General features: G+C 37.4%; 1 protein-coding gene across 1 annotated transcript in view; it reads left to right on the top strand.

The window, feature by feature from the left end:
- The window catches only part of CERK (ceramide kinase), a 47,725-nt gene extending 27,110 nt beyond the window's left edge, over nt 1-20,615 (top strand). The window contains exons 7-13 of the mRNA XM_075742352.1: nt 5,000-5,074; nt 6,743-6,895; nt 7,885-7,990; nt 10,653-10,723; nt 14,339-14,544; nt 16,782-16,990; nt 17,903-20,615. Coding sequence (XP_075598467.1) covers nt 5,000-5,074; nt 6,743-6,895; nt 7,885-7,990; nt 10,653-10,723; nt 14,339-14,544; nt 16,782-16,990; nt 17,903-18,002 — 920 coding nt within the window. The 3' untranslated portion in view covers nt 18,003-20,615. The remainder of the gene's footprint in view (nt 1-4,999; nt 5,075-6,742; nt 6,896-7,884; nt 7,991-10,652; nt 10,724-14,338; nt 14,545-16,781; nt 16,991-17,902) is intronic.
- The last annotated feature ends 259 nt before the right edge of the window (nt 20,616-20,874 follow it).

The following is a 20,874-nucleotide window of genomic DNA, read 5'->3' as shown; positions in this document are numbered from 1 at the left end:
CTGAAGATTGTGTGTGCTGTGGGACCAACTTCCCTTGTCAAGGGTTTCTCACATGGAGCAATTCTCATGAGCACTAAGAGTATTTCTATTTCTTTATTAAATTCACTCTTTTCTGTAGGATCAACATCTAGCCAACTGTTTCTTCTGTCATCTGCTTAGTTTGATACTTCCAGTTCTTTGAATTTGTTTAGTTTTCCATCAATAAAAGCACAAAAATGAATACTTATAGCCCACCGCATGTGTGTGCTTTGGTTTAAGAAAACGTAGTTTTAAGTTTGTAGTCTAGTCATTTTCAGACTATTAGTTCTAGCACTTTGGGTGTTTTTTGTTTGTGGTTTTTTGTTCGTTTTTTTCCCCACAGAATCATATGAACAACCAGTAAATCATATGACGAACAACCAGTAAATCATCTGGTTTTGCTTATTGTTTTGGTGATTCTGTGACGAATTTAAAGCTTGTGAGGTGGTGTCTAGGCACCTGTCTACATGACGTGTCTACTCACAAATATCCAGCAATATTTGCATGCAAAGGGGAAATCTGGTGATTTAGCTGTACATATATTCTACGTATCAGTCCATCACTTTGGTTTCTTTAATCTTGCTTTAGCAAAAATGTTTTATGGGGAGTTCATACTCTTTAATATTTCAAATGCATATCTTCATCATTTCTCCTTGTGATTAATTAACAGGAAGGATTTCCTTGATAATTTTTAAATCATTACATTTATTTTAAAAGTACAGTGTTTAAATTTGGGGAGGGAAAGAACATAGAAGAACTTGCCTGTGTAACAAGTATGTGGCTGTATGACACCTCCTAATAACAAACAGACTTTGGGGAAAATGGATAATGAAATGGAGCTCTAGTGTATGTAATATATGGTAAAGATTCAAAATAATTATACTCATTTTAACAAAGACTACACACCTCTACACACTTAATATTTTTCTGTAGGCTCTTAATATCAAAATATCTGGGATGAGAGCCTTCTTTAGCTGGAAGTTTTCAGACATTTAGCTTGGGATTCAGCTATCTGCATATGGTGGCATGGTGCCGCTATGGTTGAAACGTACTAGCCCTATGCCAGACAACAGTTGTACTAGAGTAGGGGTTGGAAGCAAAGCAGAGTAGTCTGCAGCACTTGCACACTGGTAGTTGGTGTCATTTTAGGTAACTCACTCCTTAGGCTGAGTTTGAATTTGAAGTTGATACTCAAATTTTCATGCTTACATTTAGGTGTCTGCAGGTGAGATGGGCATCCAAACTCATGTTACAGCCAGGGGGCACCTGGTCAATATGGTCAGTTAGAGCCTGTAGATCTTACGTTGTATCTGCCTATCTTGTTTGGATGTCTTGTTTCCCAAGGCCCTTCACATGGGGCCTGCGTGTGAGTACCTTGAGTCAAGCTCAAACTGCCATCAGCGTTCCTGACAAGATCTCCTTGACCAGAATGGAAGCTTTGACATAATCTGCAATGTAACGCGTACACATGTAGCTACTTCTAGGTGTCTTAACCTGGAACTTAATCATTCCCTTGCATGCCAATTTTATTCTCTTCTAGCACACCAATGCAAAAATTAGTTTCTACACTGAAAATCTTTCTTTTTTAATGAATTAGGGCTCAGCTAAACAGTCCAACTACTTTTTTTTCAAATTTACATGTAGTTCTGTGCAACCCATAAAAACCTCTTTTATTTTCCTTCACTCAGGCTGTTGCCCTTAAAAATCCTAAAAGAAAGTCTGGCAGAGTACATATATAATTTTTCTGTTGGTTTAACCAGAACAAACAACATCCACCACCTAGCATTAGTCAAGTTGTGCTCTATGAAAGTTTCTTGCCCAAATTGAGTGCTCTGGCAATCCTAAGTTATTAATCAAGGCTTATTAGTCAAGCTATATCTACATTCTAATCCTGCTTTCTGTATCAGATTTATGCTGATGAAGTAAGCCAGATTTTGGTGGGGTTTGTGTGTGCGCATCTACTCAGAGTGCTGTTTCAGCAGTAGTAGATTCCAAGTCTATTCAAGACCCACCTAATGATCCAGAATTCCTGTTTGGTTGTGAAGTATTCAAATCTTTAGTCATCTTGAACATTTTTGGTGATCTTTAAACTAGTACCGCTAGGTTCATGGTGGTGGTATGACCAGTTACATTGTCTTGGAATGTACAAAAGGAATGATACCGGTTTTGTTGCTCCATACTTCTGGCTCTGACAGAGGAAAAATGACAATATTTTACTGTTTTGTAGTTGGTACTCCACTGGCATATCTGAGAAGGATGGATGATTTGACAGTTGGTAAACACTGTTGGTGTCTTCCCCAGCCTCCCATTTTAGAATCTCAGAATTAATTTCAGACTTCAGATCTAATTTTAGTCCTCCCTTGCTAGGTAACAAATAGAAATGAAAATAAGTTCTGTAAAATTGCCCAACAGATAAAACAGCTTTTAATTGACTACAGAAGAGTATAGGGAGATAAGCCTCCAGTGTTAAAATGTAACTTCCATGAATTCCCCTCTTCTCCTCCCACCTATAGTGTAAGACTACTTGGAAGCTCTGTTTACATCAAAACAAATGTGACTAAGGTAATTCTAGCAGCAGAATGCAAACAGATCTTGAAGAAATGTGAAAGGTCAGATGAAATATTAGGCTTGTATGTTCTGCAGTAAAAGTTCAGGTCAGATTTTTTAGTGGCTTATGTTTGTTTTTCTCTTCTGCCTAACTGAAATTCAGTAGTGTAGGAGGGAAAATGAAACTGAAAAAAATTGGCAGTAAAGCATAGCTTCAGTTTCTGAACTCTACTTAGTATTTTCTTCTATAAACCTCCAAATGTGTCATGATAACATCATCTATGTACCTTGTCTGTTATGACAACAGACTGCCCAGGGAGGTTGTGGAGTCTCCTCTGGAGATATTCAAAACCCACCTGGACACCATCCTGTACAACCTGCTCTAGGTGATCCTGTTTTAGCAGGGGGGTTGGAGTAGATGATCTCCAGAGGTCCCTGCCAACCCCTGCCAATCTGTGATTCTGAGAGAAATTGGGAGTCCCATTCCCTGTGCAACAGCATATACTTGTAATGGTACACTTGCACCATCTTGAACCTCAACCTTGTAGAGAAAGATCTCTTTAGTCTCACTGTTTCTTTTGTTCTGCAGTTCTGTTATATTTATGTTCTCTTTAATTGGCTCCTGGAGCTGCTTCTTGTTTGCTGTGCCAGGCTTCTGCGTAGCATTTACTTGATAGAAGCTTCCCTTGTGCCCTTTGCTGGTAGGGGAAGTGGTGTCCATTTCCTGAGAAGTGAGTTGGAGAGGAAAGGATTTTCTTTGCTGCTATTGATAACTGTATATGCCCTGACTGTTTTCAAAGTGAGAAAGCACCAAAAGTTGATTTTAAATCGTGATTGCTGTCCTGGTTTCAGCTGAGAGGGTTGATTTTCTTCATAGTAGCTAGTGTGGGGATATGTTTTGGATTTGTGCTGGAGACAGCATTGATAATATAGAGATGTTTTTGTTCTATGGACCTATTGTTGAGCAGTGTTTATACGGGGCCAAGGCCTTTTCTACTTCTTGCACTGCCCTGCCAGCGGGACGGCTGGGGGTGTACGAGGAGTTGGGAGGAGATACTGACAGGACAGGTGACCCAAACTGACCAAAGGGGTATTCCATGCTATATGACGTCATGCTCAGTTTATAAGGAGCTTGGGGGAAGAGGGGGGGGGCAGCAGCGTTCGGAGCGATGGCGTTTGTCTTCCCAAGTCACCGTTACGCGTGACGGAGCCCTGCTTTCCTGGAGATGGCTGAACATCTGCCTGCCCATGGAAAGTGGGGAATGAATTCCTTGTCTTGCTTTGCTTGTGTGCGCGGCTTTTGCTTTACCTATTAAACTGTCTTTATCCCAACCCATGGGTTTTCTCACTTCAACTTTTCCGACTCTCTCCCCCATCCCGAAGAGGGGGAGTGAGCAAGCGTCTGCGTCGTGCTCAGCTGCCAGCTGTGGTAAAACCACGACAATTGCTTATTCCTCCATTTTTAGTTTTCTATTTCAATTTGATTAGGCCTTCAGAAATGAATTACTCTGAGCTGCTCTACATCTAGTGTATCAGTAGCAAATCTGAGAACATATATGTGGACAAAGTAAGTTCAGATATCCAGCTTTGACTTTAAAGGAATTCAATTTCAGGGAAGGGATGGGAGAAACTACAAGATAAATTTGGAGTTAGATGCTGCAACAAAAATGCTTTGGTACGTCTGGCCCTGAATTTCAAGTCCCTACTGCTTTGTAGGGTTCAGGGAGATTTGCCTGTCTCTAAACAGCACCTAAAATACTGAGTGGACGTTCTGAGTGAGGAGTGGCCTGAAGGTAGTTAGTAACAAAGACAGAATATAGGTGAAACCTAAAGCTTCTTCCCTTTCTTCTTGTAGGTATTTTGATCAAGGCTGTACAAGCACATGTCTAGTCACTTTGCTTCCCTGTCTATAAACTCATTCCTGAAAGCAAATATTTAACCATTTTCAAATAATAGAACTAAGCAGAACTTTCTGGTTTAAGATGCAGCTGGAGGAGGAGGGGATGTTGACATTCTGGAATTTAGATCACTCCCCAAAAAACAGGAGACCAGTCAACTTCTTTTCATGAGGTCTCAATGAGTAAGAAATCTTAAGCAAAGGAGAATCAGTATATGCCTTCCTTCCCCTCTGTCCTTAATTGATATAAAAGCTGTAATGTAATTGTGAAATTTTTCATGTGATTTAACTTATTTCTTATTTATTTATTGCTTATATAGTGAAAATCTTTGTACTTTGTATGGAAATAAATACATTCTACTGATTGGGAGGAAAGAAATGTTACAATTTAAATCAAAATATTTGCATCCTTATAATTTGTTCCATAGAATGGAAGGGGGCAGGTCAAAGGAGTATAATACTTTTATTTGGAGGACCATGCTGATAATACTTGTTTTGAAAAGTTACGAACTAAGCTCTAGGTTTTTATTTTTCCAGGGTCAACAGATTGCATATGCTATTCAACTGTTGGCATTTCTGATCCAGTAACATCAGCTCTTCATATTATTATAGGTGGGTGGTTACAGTTCACTGTTTTATTATGAAAATTATTAAAATAGCAAAAAATAGTAATTTTATTTAATTCTTTCTATAAGTTTGTGAAATATAATTTGAACATAATGGCTGATTCAAACTACAGGAGGTTAAAAATTAATTGGTTTCTCTACTCTTAATTAATTGTTTTCAAGGTATCATAACGTTTTGAAATTTTGTATCTGGCATGCTTTTGAAAATAACGGTAAATACAATAAGCAGTGGAAGTTGTTGGGCTATATCTCTTTCTCTCGTAGAGAAAGTATGACATGTACACTTGAATAGTAGTATTTTGTACTAGTTGTTCAGTTGTGCTGTGCAATTCAATGCTTCCATGCCAAGTTAGAAGTATGACTTCTGCTTGACTGGAATTAGCTGATAATTCCCCATTTTTACCGTCTGTAAGTCATATATTTGAGGAGGAACTAGGGAGGAAGACAACTACTCTTCAATAAATGCTTTGTGATATGTTGTCATCAGTAGGATGCTGACATTGCTACTTCTCAAAGTCCTCTAGTAACGGAGTCCCTGAACTGCACGGGGGCTGAAGGAGACAGCTTGGCATATTCAGTGCCTTGTGATTCATGATGTCCATCCTATTTTGCAACATACTGAAGAATCATAGTCACATGGTTCTTAATACTGAATTTGAAAAATTGTGCAGGATAGTCTTCAGTTATAACAATGTTGCATGAGCATAAAAGATAGAATTTCCAAGTGACGATTATTTCACTATCACTTGTTTTTGAGTGCTTAACAGTTGCAGTTTTAGGAGCTGGTGTTGGAAGGGTTTACACGTGTGCTTCTCTGTTACTAACCTATGGTTAAATCTGTTCAGCATACGTAGAGTTTAGGCCATTGGACTAGGATTAAAGAGGTATGGATTTAGTATATCATAGTATTTTAGCTGGATTCTTAAATGTGCATAAGTATGTGTGTATTTAGATTTTTAAGTGCTTCTCACTTACGTAAAGGGTTCTTCACAGTCGTCTGTAGTGGAAATATGAGAGACAATCAGCATAAAGCAAAACAGAAGAAAAAAAAGAAAAAAACCAAACAAAAAAGCCAAATAAGCAAAGAAACAACACCATTTCCCTGCCCAGCCCCCCAAAACCCACCATCACTCCAAAGCTTACACTGTGAGGACAATGCTCTCTGTTCCTAGGGCTTTTCAGGACTTGTCTGGATAAGCCCTGAGTAACCTGATCTGACCTCATAGCTGAACCTACTTTGAGTGGGAGATTTGATGAGAAACCTCCTAAGGGCCCTTCCAGCTTGAATTATCCTCTGATAGCATTGTCTATAGAGTTTAGTAGTATCTGGTAGATGTACAGATACTGCATTGATCTCTTCTATGACATCCCCTCCTGCTGCTACGTGGTATATGAGTGTAAATTCTTCCTTATATAGCTTTAGCTTAGTGCTAAAAGCACTTAGTGCTTAATACTTTTTAAATATTAAATGTAATTAGTATTAAATAATTATTTTTCTCTTTCTGCATGTGTAAGAAATATATATGGCTATATGACATATATATGTTATGACATAAATACAACCATTTTTTTATTTAACATTAAAATTACTATCGTGTTTGCAGCTACAAACAAAATAAGCCTTAATAGAACCTTGCACTTCTAATCTTCATAGGTGACTGTCAGCCTCTGGATGTCTCTTCTGTACATCATAACAACACATTTTTGAAGTACTATGTATCATTGCTGGGGTACGGTTTTTATGGAGATATATTAAAAGATAGCGAAAAGAAGCGGTGGATGGGTCCGATGAGATACGACTACTCAGGTAACTTGTGTAATTATTACATTCTTTTGTCAGCATGTAAACATATTGGAGCAGTGGATGTGCTCTGTCCAAACCAAGCTTCTCTGAAGGTTTTAAACATAAGAGGCAGGCTGAACCGAATTTTAAACTCCTTGTGGTACCAAGTACATCGGATGACATTACGTAAAGTTCCATAACTTGGGAGATGATATTAACAGTGTGCTCATTGAAGTTGTGTTGAATTTGACTATATAGCATAGTTAATAATTTAACTGATAGTTAATTTTTAAAGTATTTTATGAGCTTTATAAAGAACTAAAAAGTTTATATTGAACTGTTACAAATGATGTTGGAAGCAACTCTAATTAAAATTTGTTTAATAAGCTTTTTTATTAATAAAATTGCTAGCACTGTTCTGTGGTGTTAATAGAAATGTCTTGCTGTATGTCACCTAGTGATAGCTGCCTAAAAAGTAATATATTTTCTGTGCTGATCATTTTTACTTTCTTTCCCATCAGTTAGAGAGAGATAGGCACTCCTCTCTTGGATGTTCAGAATGAATTGTTACTTTTGTACTTCCAGCAATGATTATAGAGAGAGCTGAATTAGCTAATACTTGGACAAATCCTGTGGGACTGGAAGGTATTTTTTGCCTTCTGTGATTTGTTTTGTGTTAGGAAAAGAAGATACAAAAGCAGAATTTAAAAGTAGTGTAGGCTAATTTTGAGATTCAGCAGTGATGTACAGCTAAAATTTTTAGTTGGCTCTCAAAGGTGTCAAGCAAAATAATGGCACTATTGGCAAATGTTAATAAGTTGCGGGAGGGGGGTATTTCCTTGTCCTTTACAGTCTAAAACATTATAACACAAAGAGCTGTGAGCTTGAGGAGAACAATTACTGTTTTGAAGTCCTTAGTGAAAGAAGAGAGGAACAAACAAGGGATGTATGCAGAGGTGTTCCAAATGTGGATTTATAATGACTTAATGCTACTTAATACCTTTTTTATGCAGGCTTCAAGACTTTTCTTTTTCATCATTATTACGAAGGAACAATTTCTTTTCAACCAGCAAAACATACACTAGGATCTCCACGAGATAAAGATAGCTGCAGAACAGGGTAAGCTAATGTTCATCTCTGGATATTTGACATGAACTATTTGAAAAGGCCTGTACATAAATAGAAGTCACAGAAATGTTTTTAACATCAAAACACTTACTCTGAAAGAAACAAGCTTTTGAAAAAGTTTATCAACTCATTAAAGAGAACACCTCATTTTATCAGGTCAGTAAACAAAAATGTAATAAAATTTTGTTTGCTGGTGTCTATCATCCCCCCTAATTTTAAAGGAAACAGTGTATAACAGCACCATACCCACTTATAAGATGCTGAGGATCCTATGCTGTGTTACTGCTAATAAAAGAAAAATCCAGATGCTTCATAGCTTCTACAAATGGAAATGATTATTCAAAAATTCTCAAATGTTCACACTGTAATTGGATCTAGCAATTTTAGCAATTGTTTTAGTGCCATGATAACAGCTGGCATGGCTTGTCCTGAGGATAGGTCCTTTCAGGAACCAGCGTATTTAGTCTTTTTTTATAGGCTATTACTATGCTATATAAATTCTGTGTGATATTCTTCGCTTGTTTGTCCAATCAGGGGGCCTACCTTAATGTCCCAGTGTTCCTTCCTTTCTCTTTGTTTTCACCTGCTTGAAGTTATGGACCAGAATTTCTTACTCTTCTTTATATATGAAACTATCGGAGATATAGTAGTTGTCACAGCAGCAAGCAGCACAGCAGGATACAGAGGAGCCAGAAACTGTGTAGAATTTATTGAGACTCTGCTGTGATATGCTACAGATCACGGTCTCCAGCACTAGCTGGAGCAACTGTCCTGATCCATCAGATGCCTTGATACAGGGGAAGCTCCAGAGGGAGAAAGCTGTTACCCAGGTTTCGGTCAAGGCGTAAAGAATGCCTAGTGCCTCGCTGGGGATTTTGTACATCCTGATAATTGCTGGAAGGGCAGTAGGGCTGGGCACAAGCAATTTAGGAGAATCCTGGAGTGTGGTGATGACAATGATCATGCAGATGAATGAGAAGTTGACTAGGAGAAATGCTCTGCTGGTCTTGTTACAGAAAAGAAAAGTTGAGGATGTGATGATTGAGGGCAGCCTTGGTAGCTGTTACTGAGAGATTATAGAATTTAAAATCCTGAGAGAAGTGAGCAAGACAAAAAGTAGAATTGCAACCATGAACTAAGAGGAGCAGATTTTCAGGAATCTTGACAAGATCCCGTGCAAGACTGCTCTGGAGGACAAAGAGGCCCAGGGGACTTGATTGGTACCTCCTCAGAGCACAAGAACTGTCCATTCTGATATACAGAAACTTGAGTAAGCATGATAGAGAACCAGCATGGATGAGCAAGGATCTGAGAAGAAACCAGAAGGTGGAAGCGGAATGGGTGACTTTGGAGGAATGCAGACATTGCCTAAACGTGCAGGGATGGAACTGTAAGAGCCAAAACTTGGGTGGAGTTGAAATCAGCGAGGGATGTGAAGGGAGCTACTTTGTATGAAGGGATCCTAACAAAAGGCTAAAGAAACTGTGAGCCTGCTGCTTGGTTGTATGGGGGAGCTAGTGATAAATGATATGGATGAGACTGGGAAGTCCCTCCTTTGCCCCAGTTTTCACTGATGTAGTCTGCTCCCAGGACTTACAGGTCCCCAAGCCTGTGGATGAGGGGGAAGCAGTGGATGTTACATATCTTGATTTTAGCAAGGTCTTTGGTTTCCTGTAGTATTCTTAAAACCAGATTGAGGAGATGTGGACTTGATAAGTGGATGGGTGGAAAACTGGCTGGACAACTTAGGTTGTGAGTTCAAAGTCCAACTGGCAGCCAGTTACTAATGGCATTACTCAGGGATCCATACTGGGGCTAATCCAGTGCAACATCTTTATTAATGACTGGGAGGGTGACAGAGTGCGCTCTCAGCAGTTTTATGGATGATACTGGATTGTGAGGAGTGCTTTACGTGTTGAAAGTCAGGGCTGCTGTTCAGAGAGACCTTGGTGGGCTGAAGAAATGGCTGATAGGAACCTCCTGAAGTTCAGGAGAGGCAAATGTCATGTACCTGGGGTGGAATAGTCCCATGCAACAGCACTGACTGGGCACTGAGTGGCTGGAAGGCAACTCTGTTGAAAAGAACTTTGGGATCCTGATGGACAACAGCTGTGCCTGAGTCAGCAGTGTGCCCTTGCAGCAAGGAAGGCTCAACTGTATATTGGGCTCTCTAGGCAAAAGAGAAGCCAACAGGTCAAGAGAAGTGATTCTTTCCCTGTACTTAGCACTTGTGAGGTGAAGGACTGGTTCCAGTATGTCAGTATCTTCCAATATTTGACTGCTGTAACAGTAAAACAGGTTGCCCAGAGGTCTTGTGGACTCTACACTGGCAGATATTCAAAACTTGACGGAACAATCCTGATCCTATAAGACCAGCTTTGAGCAGAGGCTTGGACCACATTAGAGGTCCCTTCCAACTGATGTGATCTTACGGTTCTGTGATGCTGTTATTTCTGACATCCAATAATCTTCAGTACTGTGCTTAAATACCTGTACTGCCTGCAGGGCTATCCTGAGTCGTGCCACATCAGGGTTGTCAGTGCCGTGCTGCATCTTGTGGTGGGTGAAAGTCCTGTAATGATTGAGTAAAACAAAAAAATTAAACTGAATAGTAGTTTTGTTTTCAGGAACCGAATGGTGTTTTTGTTTTCAGATGTTACATTTGCAAGAAAAGTGAGCAACAGCTGGCAGAACAGCAGAAGGAATCTGGATTAAAACATGAAGGTAATTTGTCATAAAAAGTAGGATGGTGTAGTATTACACAAACTATTATTTTTCAGAATATATCAGTTCAAGTGTGTGTGTGTTGTGGTGGTTTTTTAAACATATGAGTTACTAGATAATCCATTGTTTCTTTAAGGAAAATACATGTAAATATGTGAAAATGTATGGTGTCCTCTGCTACTCAAACCTCAAAGTTCTGATAAAATTATACTAATTACTTGTATATTTCAATGTGTTGGGTTTCTTTTCTTTAGGAAAGATACATTCTGTGAGCTAGGACTCTGTTCCTTTTGTGAGGAGGACTTAACTGATAAACTGTGAGGTAGTATAGAAGGAAACAGGTCATTAAGATAACTTTTAGAATAGATCAGGATTAAAAATTTCTGTTTGTTAGCACAAAAGTCACCCTATGTAAAGCTGTTTATTAAATAAATATGAGGCACTGAACCTGGAACAACTAGTAGCTGATCTAGTGAACTGAAGTATTTCTGTGCAATACCCCACCAATACTCAGTATAAATGATAAATGAGATTTCTTCAGTTATGCTATCCTTACTCTCTTTTTTCCTCCCATTCCAACCCCTGCACACAGTTCCACAGATTTTTTTTATGGGCATAGCTTTTCCTTCCTTTTGTTAAAACAACTGTTAATATACTGGATTCTGTGCAGTCATCCTCCTAGCTGTGTATCTTTGACTACTACATCCTAATGAGAAGCACTGATAGTGATAGACTTGTGACCTTGCTTGAGTAAGATATGCAGATTCAGTTGGCCAAGTTTCGTCGCTAGTCTCACTTGTTTTGGATAAACCCATTTTGAACAGCATGTAGCCTTCCCACCAGCACTTTCTTCTGGTTTTATTCTCCTTTTTTGTTTGTGGGTTTTTTTGTTTGGTATTTTTTTGTTTTGTTGTTTGGGATTTGGGATTTTTGTGGGTTGGTTTGGTTTTGTTTTTTTTTTTTTTTAAATCTGCCATTTTGTTAGTTTTGATCCAGCAAAGGAGCAAAGGCAAAAGAAAGCTACAGGTTAGTGAGCAATCAAGACTACTTTAGCCAGCATTGCACAAGACATTATGCAGACGATTATGTAGTACATTGTTTACTTAAATCCATTTTGCTTCTGGTAGCTGGCTTTCTTTGCAGTCCAGTCCCTCTCCATGCACTACTGGTAAGCAAACAACAGTCAGCTACTCCTGATTTGCATTAAAAAGGATTTTAAATTGCCACCACAGATAAGCTTTTTACTCAGCAGGATATATTGGCTGACTCATTCATTGTGCCTATTTGGTTTGTGTACAATTCAGATACGTTGCATTGACTGTCACTGAACATATTTCTTCATATTCTGCACAAGTCTGTGTGCATGTGCTGAGTAAATTTTGAGTGCTAGCACTTTACGCTGATTTCAGCAACTTGCAGTGTATATATGCACAATAGACAGTTGAGTGCTGTTTATGCTCTCCCTGCTTATGATTGCTCTATTGTATGAAAGATAATTTGGGTAAATAATTTGTGGTATTACAGTGATGCACCCTGCAGAATGGTTATGAAAACAGTTGGTCATTTAAAATGTGATAAATACCCTGACTTTTTTCTTACTTGAACAGTGAGGCTTTTTTTGAGCAACATGCTGAAATTTATATTGAACGGTGCTTTTCCACCAGGTGAAAACAATCTATTACAGTAACATATATAAGCATTCTACCTTAAGTAATTTGAGACATTCATTATGGTGAGCATACTTCAAAAGTTAACACATATCTAGATACACTACAGTCTAAATTATTAATGCTTCTCAGATAAAAAAAGGATTTATCAGTAAAGGGTGTTGTATTAATTTTGTTGGTTTTATATCAGAAAATGCCTGGTTTTCTTGTAAATAAGCACTTGCATAGTTCTGGACACAGATGTTTCTAGTTCCAGTAGTTTATGTTCTGTTCAGTTGCCTTAATGTCGGAGCAAGGCCTCATCATTTGCCTACAGGCTGAACAAAGTCATTTGTAGTTTGACATTTAAGTCTTTCTCATCTCTCTCTAAGATACACATTTTGAATCTTATTTAAATTATTTCTTTCTGTAATGTCCTATTTAAAAACAACATAAAAAGATCAGCAGTAAAGCAAGCAATACTAAGACCACTCTGGCAAATGATGCGAAAATGTTGAATTTAAGACCTCTTTTTTTTGTTGTTTTTACTGACTTGTTTATCAGGAGATAGAGAGGATAGTCTAGATGGAAGAAGAAAAAATGCTTTGTTTCCTTTAAGCCTTTTGTCACGTTATAATCCTGCTCTTTTTTTCCTGGAATTCTGGTTTTCTAGGTTCTGTTACTAAAGGTTGGATAGTAAGAAGTTGAGTCTAGAGGAGGGCCACAAAGATGATCAGAGGGCTGGAGCACCTCTCCTATGAGGACAGGCTGAGAGAGTTGGGGTTGTTCAGCCTGGAGAAAAGAAGGCTCCGGGGAGACCTTAGAGCAGCCTTCCAGTACCTGAAGGGGCCTGCGGGAAACCTGGAGTGGGACTGTTTACAATGGCATGGAGTGATAGGACAAGGGGAAATGGCATTAAGCTGAAGGAGGGGAGATTTAGATTAGATATTAGGAAGAAATTCTTCCCTGTGAGGGTGGTGAGGCACTGGAACAGGTTGCCCGGAGAGGTTGTGGATGCCCCTTCCCTGAAAGTGTTGAAGGCCAGGCTGGATGGGGCTTTGGTCAACCTGGTCTAGTGGAGGGTGTCCCTGCCCGCAGCAGGGGGGTTGGAACTAGATGATCTTTGAGGTCCCTTCCAACCCAAACCATTCTATGATTCTGTAAGTTCCCATGAATAAAAATTCAAGGAGGTAAGAAAAGTTCAAAGGGCAAAGAACAACTACAGAATACTTTCAAACTTTTTTTTTTCTTCTTTTTCTGATGTATAAAGCTTGGAAGAGGTCAATTCAAAATGAATGCATCATAGACTTTAGGTCCAAAATTACCTAGACAATTGTAATAATGATTCTCTAAAGTAAATGTGAAGTTCCTAAAACTAAGACAGTAAAGTATATCAGAATTTCAGGACATGAAATATATAGCATAATGTCATCTATAGTCCCATCAAAGAAGCACTTTGAAAATAACTACCCTGAGTCATCGCTTCACTTTTTGTCTTTTTTTTTCAATATAATTTGTGGCATTGAGGCAGAAGAGTAATATTGATTTAGAAACCAAATACTAAGCCACTGTCTCTGCATCATTGTTTATTTAAGAATAAAATTTTTTAAAAAGTTAAAAATGCACCTGAACTTTGACACTTTTACAAGAGTTGTAACTTGCCTCTGTCTTTTCCCTGTCTAATGTTTTGTGGGTTTACCCAAATAGCATTGATCCTGAATTTGACATGTGTATGTCAGAAATGCTGAGCAGTTTTAGTAGATAATCACAGTCTGTGAAGGAAGAAAGCAACTTTCTGTTAGTATATGAAAAATAGATTCTTTTAATGCAGTTTATTTTAGATGTGTATTGACAGTGCATGAATCTGCCCAGTAAAAACTTTTAAGTTGCTGACAATTATTGCTTTTTAGCGTTCTTGCGAATAGATGAAATAATAACCTATCTCCATGCTTTTATTGATGTGTTTCAGAAGATGAAGAAGAATGGAGGGTTATTAAAGGAAAGTTTCTAGCCATCAATGCAGTAAATATGAGCTGTGCCTGTCCACGAAGTCCCAAAGGTCTTTCACCAGCAGCTCATTTGGCTGATGGTTCAGCTGACCTCATTCTGGTTCGTAAATGCTCCAGATTTGATTTTCTACGGTATCTTGTTAGACATACAAACCAAGATGATCAGGTGTGTATTCCCTTTGACAATGCGTTCTCCAGAGTCAGTCAAAATTGTAAATATCAATGTTCTTGTATGAGAAAAAGAACATCTACAAAGCGGGTTTGGTTTTTTTTTTTTTTTTTTTTTTTTAAATTACAAATTTTGGGTGACATAATCTCAGCATGTGTACCATTAAAAAATAAATTATTTTAGCTAAGTCAAGTCTTTGGCCATGAATTCTAACAAAATTCAACTTTTGCTAATTGAATTCTGTTACATAACATTTTCCATATGTTTACTGTTTGGACAATATTTGAAGTGATTTTATCACAATTGTGCCCCCATGTATTTGTCATGAAAAACTGCTCACAGCAGTATAACATAGAAGATATAGTGAAGCATAAGAAATCCCTTTTTGTAAACTATATAAAAATGTCATTTAGAAAAAAGTTACCAGAACTTCGGTTTGATTGTAAACCTCAGGCTTTTAGCAGAATTTTAATACACATGCATAACTAGAATATGAGCTTTATGCATTCAGCTTCAAAATTACTCCTTGCATATGTTGTAGCTGTCAAGATAAACTACAAGGGAAGATTCATCACTACTTTGGATTGTAGTATCTGCTGAAACCAGAGCTGTGGCTGTGAATATACACATTTAATATTTGTCACAACCTGGTATTATTAACATGTTCTGGAAATTATCTGAACAATGGACTAATGTCATATCTAGTTATAAAAGCAATAATAAATCTCACTTGTTTATGATGCTATTCTTCCTCATCTATGTAGCTTCTCTTTCCTGTATTCCCTCATACCCTTTCCTGGGACATTGTGTTTGTGTCTGCGTTCCTCCTTACTGCTATTCTCAGTCTCCTCTTCTTCCCTTCACTCCTTCCCACTCACTGTTCCCTTGACATTTTTGATTATTTGAAGCTTTCCCTGGCTACCTTTCAAATTGGCTTCAACATTTATTCAAGAGACTAGATTCTGCTTAGACTAGAGACATGAGAGCATTCATGGGTGGCTCTGTGCAGCCATGGATACCAGTTTTTGCAGCTAAGCTGTTTGGACGAGCACACTGCTTAGGGAGCCTTGTTGAATCCGTGAGCCACAGCTTCCAAGTGTGGAGTTTGAAAACGTCACGGTTTATTTATGGTTAAAAGCTGATGGAATTTAAGACCTAGGATCCCTTCAACTCTGATGCTTTTTGTGATTACCACTGTAGTCGTTCTCCTTCCAGTGCTTCCCCACTGTTTCTCTCTGGGGTATGTTAGTTTTGCAGTGTAGATTAAATGCAAGGTTGTACATATGTCCTCACCCCAGACTAGTGTCTAATAATAGTGGGAAACCCTGTTTGAAAACTTAAGAAAATGTGAAAAGAAAAAGGAAGCAAAAGGTGACTGTACATTAATACAGACTAGTTTCTTGGTAAACTCTTGCTTCCTTGCCACCCTCCTCCCATAGATGCTCACAGACATACTCCTTTGCTAAATGACATGGCTATATTTATTACAGCTTGCTAAATGTTTAAGTCTGTATCAGTTGCTTTCAAGGCGGGTCGGGGCACTCTCTAATTTGATTGTTCCTTTAATTTACGAAGTCTTTTTTTAAAGCATTTGTACAATATTGTAGTGTAAATCTACAACCTGTGTTAATAACAGCAATCTTGTAATTGTCCTACTTTTTCTAGCTGAATTAACTAGTTAAAATTTGTTTTGTTGGAATGTAATAATATTGCCCTCTATTCTTATTTTTGTATACACCCAGCTCTCTGATGTGATCACACTGCCATGGAATTCTCACCTTCAGGGCATTCTTCCAAATGCGGAAGCAGAGGGCTTTCAGAAAAGCCCATGTGCCTTAAGCACTGTAGTTGAACAGGTCCTGAGGATGGTACAAAGATTCAATCCAAACCTTTTTGACTTTGATTTCATGTTATAATAGTTTTAATAGGGTTTTTTTAATAGTTTATACCCCGTTTACTCATAATCTCAGAACCTGTTACACGATTATAAAGTGGCAGTATTGCAGCTACTTGAAGAGGACCACTGAAAAGTGAGGTTCCACTTTGGCTTTACTGTTTCTGACTTGTGCAGTTTTTTAAAACAAAATTCACTCTATGCCTCAGGTAAGCTTCTCTAGAAAATTGGAGCAGACAGACTTTCTTGAATACAAAATGCCGCATGCTGAGTTGCTTTACACATCAAATGTATTTAACTAATTGTAATTGCCTGTTTTGATTTTTATTTTTCTTTGTAGTTTGACTTCTCATTTGTAAATGTTTATCGGGTGAAGAGTTTTCAATTTACATCAAAACTTTCAGAAGACAATGAGAGCAATGTCATGGACATAGGAAAGAAACGTTTTGGCCACTTCTGCCGAGATCATCCATCCTGTTGCTGTAATACTGCTAATACCACCTGGAACTGTGATGGAGAAACTCTGGACAGTTCAGCCATTGAAGTGAGGTAAGCATCATTTTTTTCTCTCCATATATCAGCAAATATTAAGCTTTTTCATAGATTTTAAAGATGCTCATAAAGACATCCCAAAAAGGTGCCTCTGCATAGCAAATTTGAGTCTTCTGATAATAAACTTAATTTTTTTTGTTACCCTTTTGAGTCCTTTGCAGAGAATGTTCCAATATTCTCTGACTGAGACAGATGGATGGCCCTACCTTTGAAGTCCTACTTACTGCTTAGGAACTGATATTAACTGCTTGAAGTGCTCAAGGTGAAGGTGGTGTTGGGAGGATTCTTTTTAAATGAGTGCAGAACCTCCTTACACTGAGTACTAGCTTTTCCTCTTAGGCTTAAGTAGGCATCTTTGTCTTACAAAAATACTGAGTATTTCCCATACTTTGTGGTTTTTGGCACACAGCACAGTCTTACCTCCAGCTTTGGTGTATGGAGAAAGAAGTTTGCAGTTGTGCATATAATCAAATTAGAAGGGAATAGAGGTTTGTGAAATTTAAAGGGCTTTTTATCTTACCTGTTTCGGTTTCTTTTGGTTGATTGTTTGTTTGTTTGTTTTTAGAACAAAAGGAACCAAAACCACAATAGAAAATATTTACTTGCAAGTGTGTTCCATTTAAACATAATCACTTAGCAGTCCAAAGTGATTTTTATAAATATTGTATATTGTATAAGATCAGCTCATCTGATTGCTCTGTAGAACTTTCTGTGTGGAAAAGAGGAGTAACAGGAGTGATGGACTCTTGAAAGCATCTAGCCTTCTTTGCAGGGGAGAATTGTATCAGGAAAGAGTGCAGTTTCTGTAGTCTGGAGCAAAGAACTTTGTCCAGCAGTTTGAAATTCATGGATTATTAGAATTAAATATGTAGTACTCATTTCTTATTAATTGATTTCCATATTTTTCAGGGTTCACTGCCAGTTAATGAAACTATTTGCAAGGGGAATCGAAGAAAATGGTAAAGATGAAGCTGCCTACAGCCAGAGTAGCACTGAACAATTACTATAGACATTGCTCCTCCAATGAGGAGAAGAAAAAATAAAAGCTCAAGGAAATTGAGTAAATATGCATTTTAGTCACTGACACGTGTTTTAAAATTTTAGATTTTTTTTTTATGGCTTCAGTAGAATTTTAGACATCTTATTGCATTGTGTCATTTTTTTTATTGCATTGTGTCATTTTTTTAAAAACATTGTACTCATTAAAATGTATCTTGAAGCAATGTAATTTAAGTTGTTAGAAAAGAGAGAATTGGCATATATATATATGTATTCACAATGACTGATAAATTCGCTGTGCTTTTCTAGAGAGCTAATTTAGCAGTTGTGTTGCAATAATATCTAAATGTTACAAAACATAGGACTTCGCATTGTCATCGAACCAAGATATCAAGACAAGATATTTTCAGTGTCTGAGAAGATGTTTTCTACTGGGAGTGTTATGTAGTTGCATGTGGCTTAAATGCTGGACAACAGTGTTGTCATTCTCATGGGTTTTTTTTAGTAAATCTTTGATTTTATAATTCTGATTATACCTTGCAACTTATCAATGCAATTTAAACACACATTCCTGGCTTTAAGTAATAACAATAAGAGTTTAAAAATACTTTGACAAATAAAAGCACATCTGTATACAGATCATACCTTATCCTATATATTCTATTTAAAAAAGCTTCCTTGCATGATGCTTTTTGGGATTATAAAGGGGTTTATGACTGTTTGGATGATACCAAATACCACACACAGCAACTGAAGTGGGATACTTATAATACCAGGAAGGCACAGGCAAAGGAAAACATAAATATCTTCTGAAACACCAGCAAGTTTTAATTTTTTTTAAAATATCTAAAACTAACATATGAAAAGCTTCCCTCTTCGATACACAATTCTTTGGAGATTCTACTATATATGTTAAAATGTCTTTGCAAAATAAGATGTTGAAATGTAAAGTTTAAAAATATGATTTGATGATTGACATTTTTTAAAATAATATTTATTTAACTGAGTATGAAACAAAATAATTTGTTTTGTGAAGTCAAGGGAAGAAACTGGCATCTGATAAATAATTAATTCACTGTGCTGATTTGTTTTTATAGCAGGAAACATTAGACTATCGTGTATAGCTATAGAGTGATTATTTAAGTTGTGTATGGATTTATGTATTGTGACACACACATGTTCTTTGTGTGGGCTCGGTGCTAAATTTATTCTGGTTTGAGGATCAGAAGTTAGCCCCTGCTCTCTTTTCTTAAGTGTGTAGTTCTCTTTAAAACTTTTTTTTTTTTGACTGAAACAGCTAATGATTCTCTATTCATGTTTATTTATTGGCAATTCTGTCATTCAGTTTGTATTAGTTTTATGTCTCATGTATTTGCTCAGCGTAAGCCATGGTGATTGGTCAGTTTATTACTGAAGCACTTGAAAATTGTTATAAATGGCTGATTTTTTTTTCTATTGAAGTTATTTACATTCCAGTTTTGTGTAATCTGAAAATGGTGTGCTGTATCTTTGCAACAAAGTGTTATTCATATTGCTCTATATGACAAAAAGCACTTGCAAATGATATTTGGTTAAAGGAAGTCATACAAAGTTTAGGATCTGGTTTTTGTTATGTAGTATTTCAGGGAAATACTTGAATACTTTTCCAAAAGTATTGCTGTTTACTTACTAATGCAATGAGTCGAAATGTTGATTGATTCAATGTTTTTCCAGACATTTGTAACATAAGTGTTATGTATACTGTATTTTAAAGCCACGTTTAATAAGTGAAATAGTACTTTTGACCTAAGAACCTCACTGAAAATGAGATTATGCAGTTCTACCAATGCAAATATTTTTTGCAAGTGTCATTTATTTAAGAAGTTCTATAGTTTTTTTGGTCTATCCATGAATTTTGTGAGAAAACCCAGACTTCAAGTTACGGTAATTCTTGTGCAGGGTATGATGGTGCGCACACAACTCACCCAACAGATGAGGGCATTTATGAGGCATGGCAGCTATCCAGATCACATTCTCGTAAATGAGGAGTAAATACCAGCTGGCACTCTCCATCAGTTTACTAGCAAGTACTGAGACCCTTACTTGAAAAATGGAGGCTTAATCTAGTTGTGAATGTATATTGAAATCCTTTGAATGTTTTTAATATCTGAAACTGAGTGCTTGGTTTTTTCCAAAGAAAGCCACAGTGAAAGCCTCCTTTCTGAGAAACAAGCCACCAGAAAAGAAAAGATTGTTCTGTAGTATGGTAATGAAGTGTGAAGTAAATAATAAAGGTGTTGCAACATAATAAAAAGAAAAGGTCTTAGGTAATAGAAAAGCTGCATAGTTGCGTTTGAATAATTCTATTTGTAGCATATTGTACTAGCAAAGCACCGTATGTGAGTTGTATGACACGTCCAGTGTATTTGTAAGAGAGCTGCATAAGTAATGTCTGCTTACATTTTAATTCTAGGGGTTTTTCTTTCTCTGAATGTAGTCTCAGTATGGAAATTATGTATAGGAAAAACAAGTTCGATTTTTCTTTTTTTCTCAATCTTGCTGGCTTCAAGATTAGAAAATGTGTTCTGTTTTATGACACCTAGGGCATTTCATTGAAAAAATAAAATTACATCATACAGCGGTACAGTGGTTTTGTTCTTTTCACATCTTGATTTGAAAAAATATCTACCTTTGTTTTGCAGAAATCTGGCAGTAGTGTGCTCAGTGTAACCAATGTGGGCAGGTTAAATCAGGTGGAGAAGTAACTCATGAGCTTCCATGTGGGTTGACCACAGCTTTGTAGCAAAGTGTGAGTGTGGACGAACACTGAGAGTGAAGGAAGGTGATGAGTGAAATGGGACTTACACTGAAACTAAGCAGCTCTAGTGAGGGAAACAAGATGG

This window comes from Balearica regulorum, chromosome 1 (genome assembly GCF_011004875.1).
Source record: "Balearica regulorum gibbericeps isolate bBalReg1 chromosome 1, bBalReg1.pri, whole genome shotgun sequence".
Taxonomy (NCBI): domain Eukaryota; kingdom Metazoa; phylum Chordata; class Aves; order Gruiformes; family Gruidae; genus Balearica; species Balearica regulorum.
Note: the sequence above shows the minus strand (reverse complement) of the source record. Positions and strands in the feature narration are given on the sequence as shown.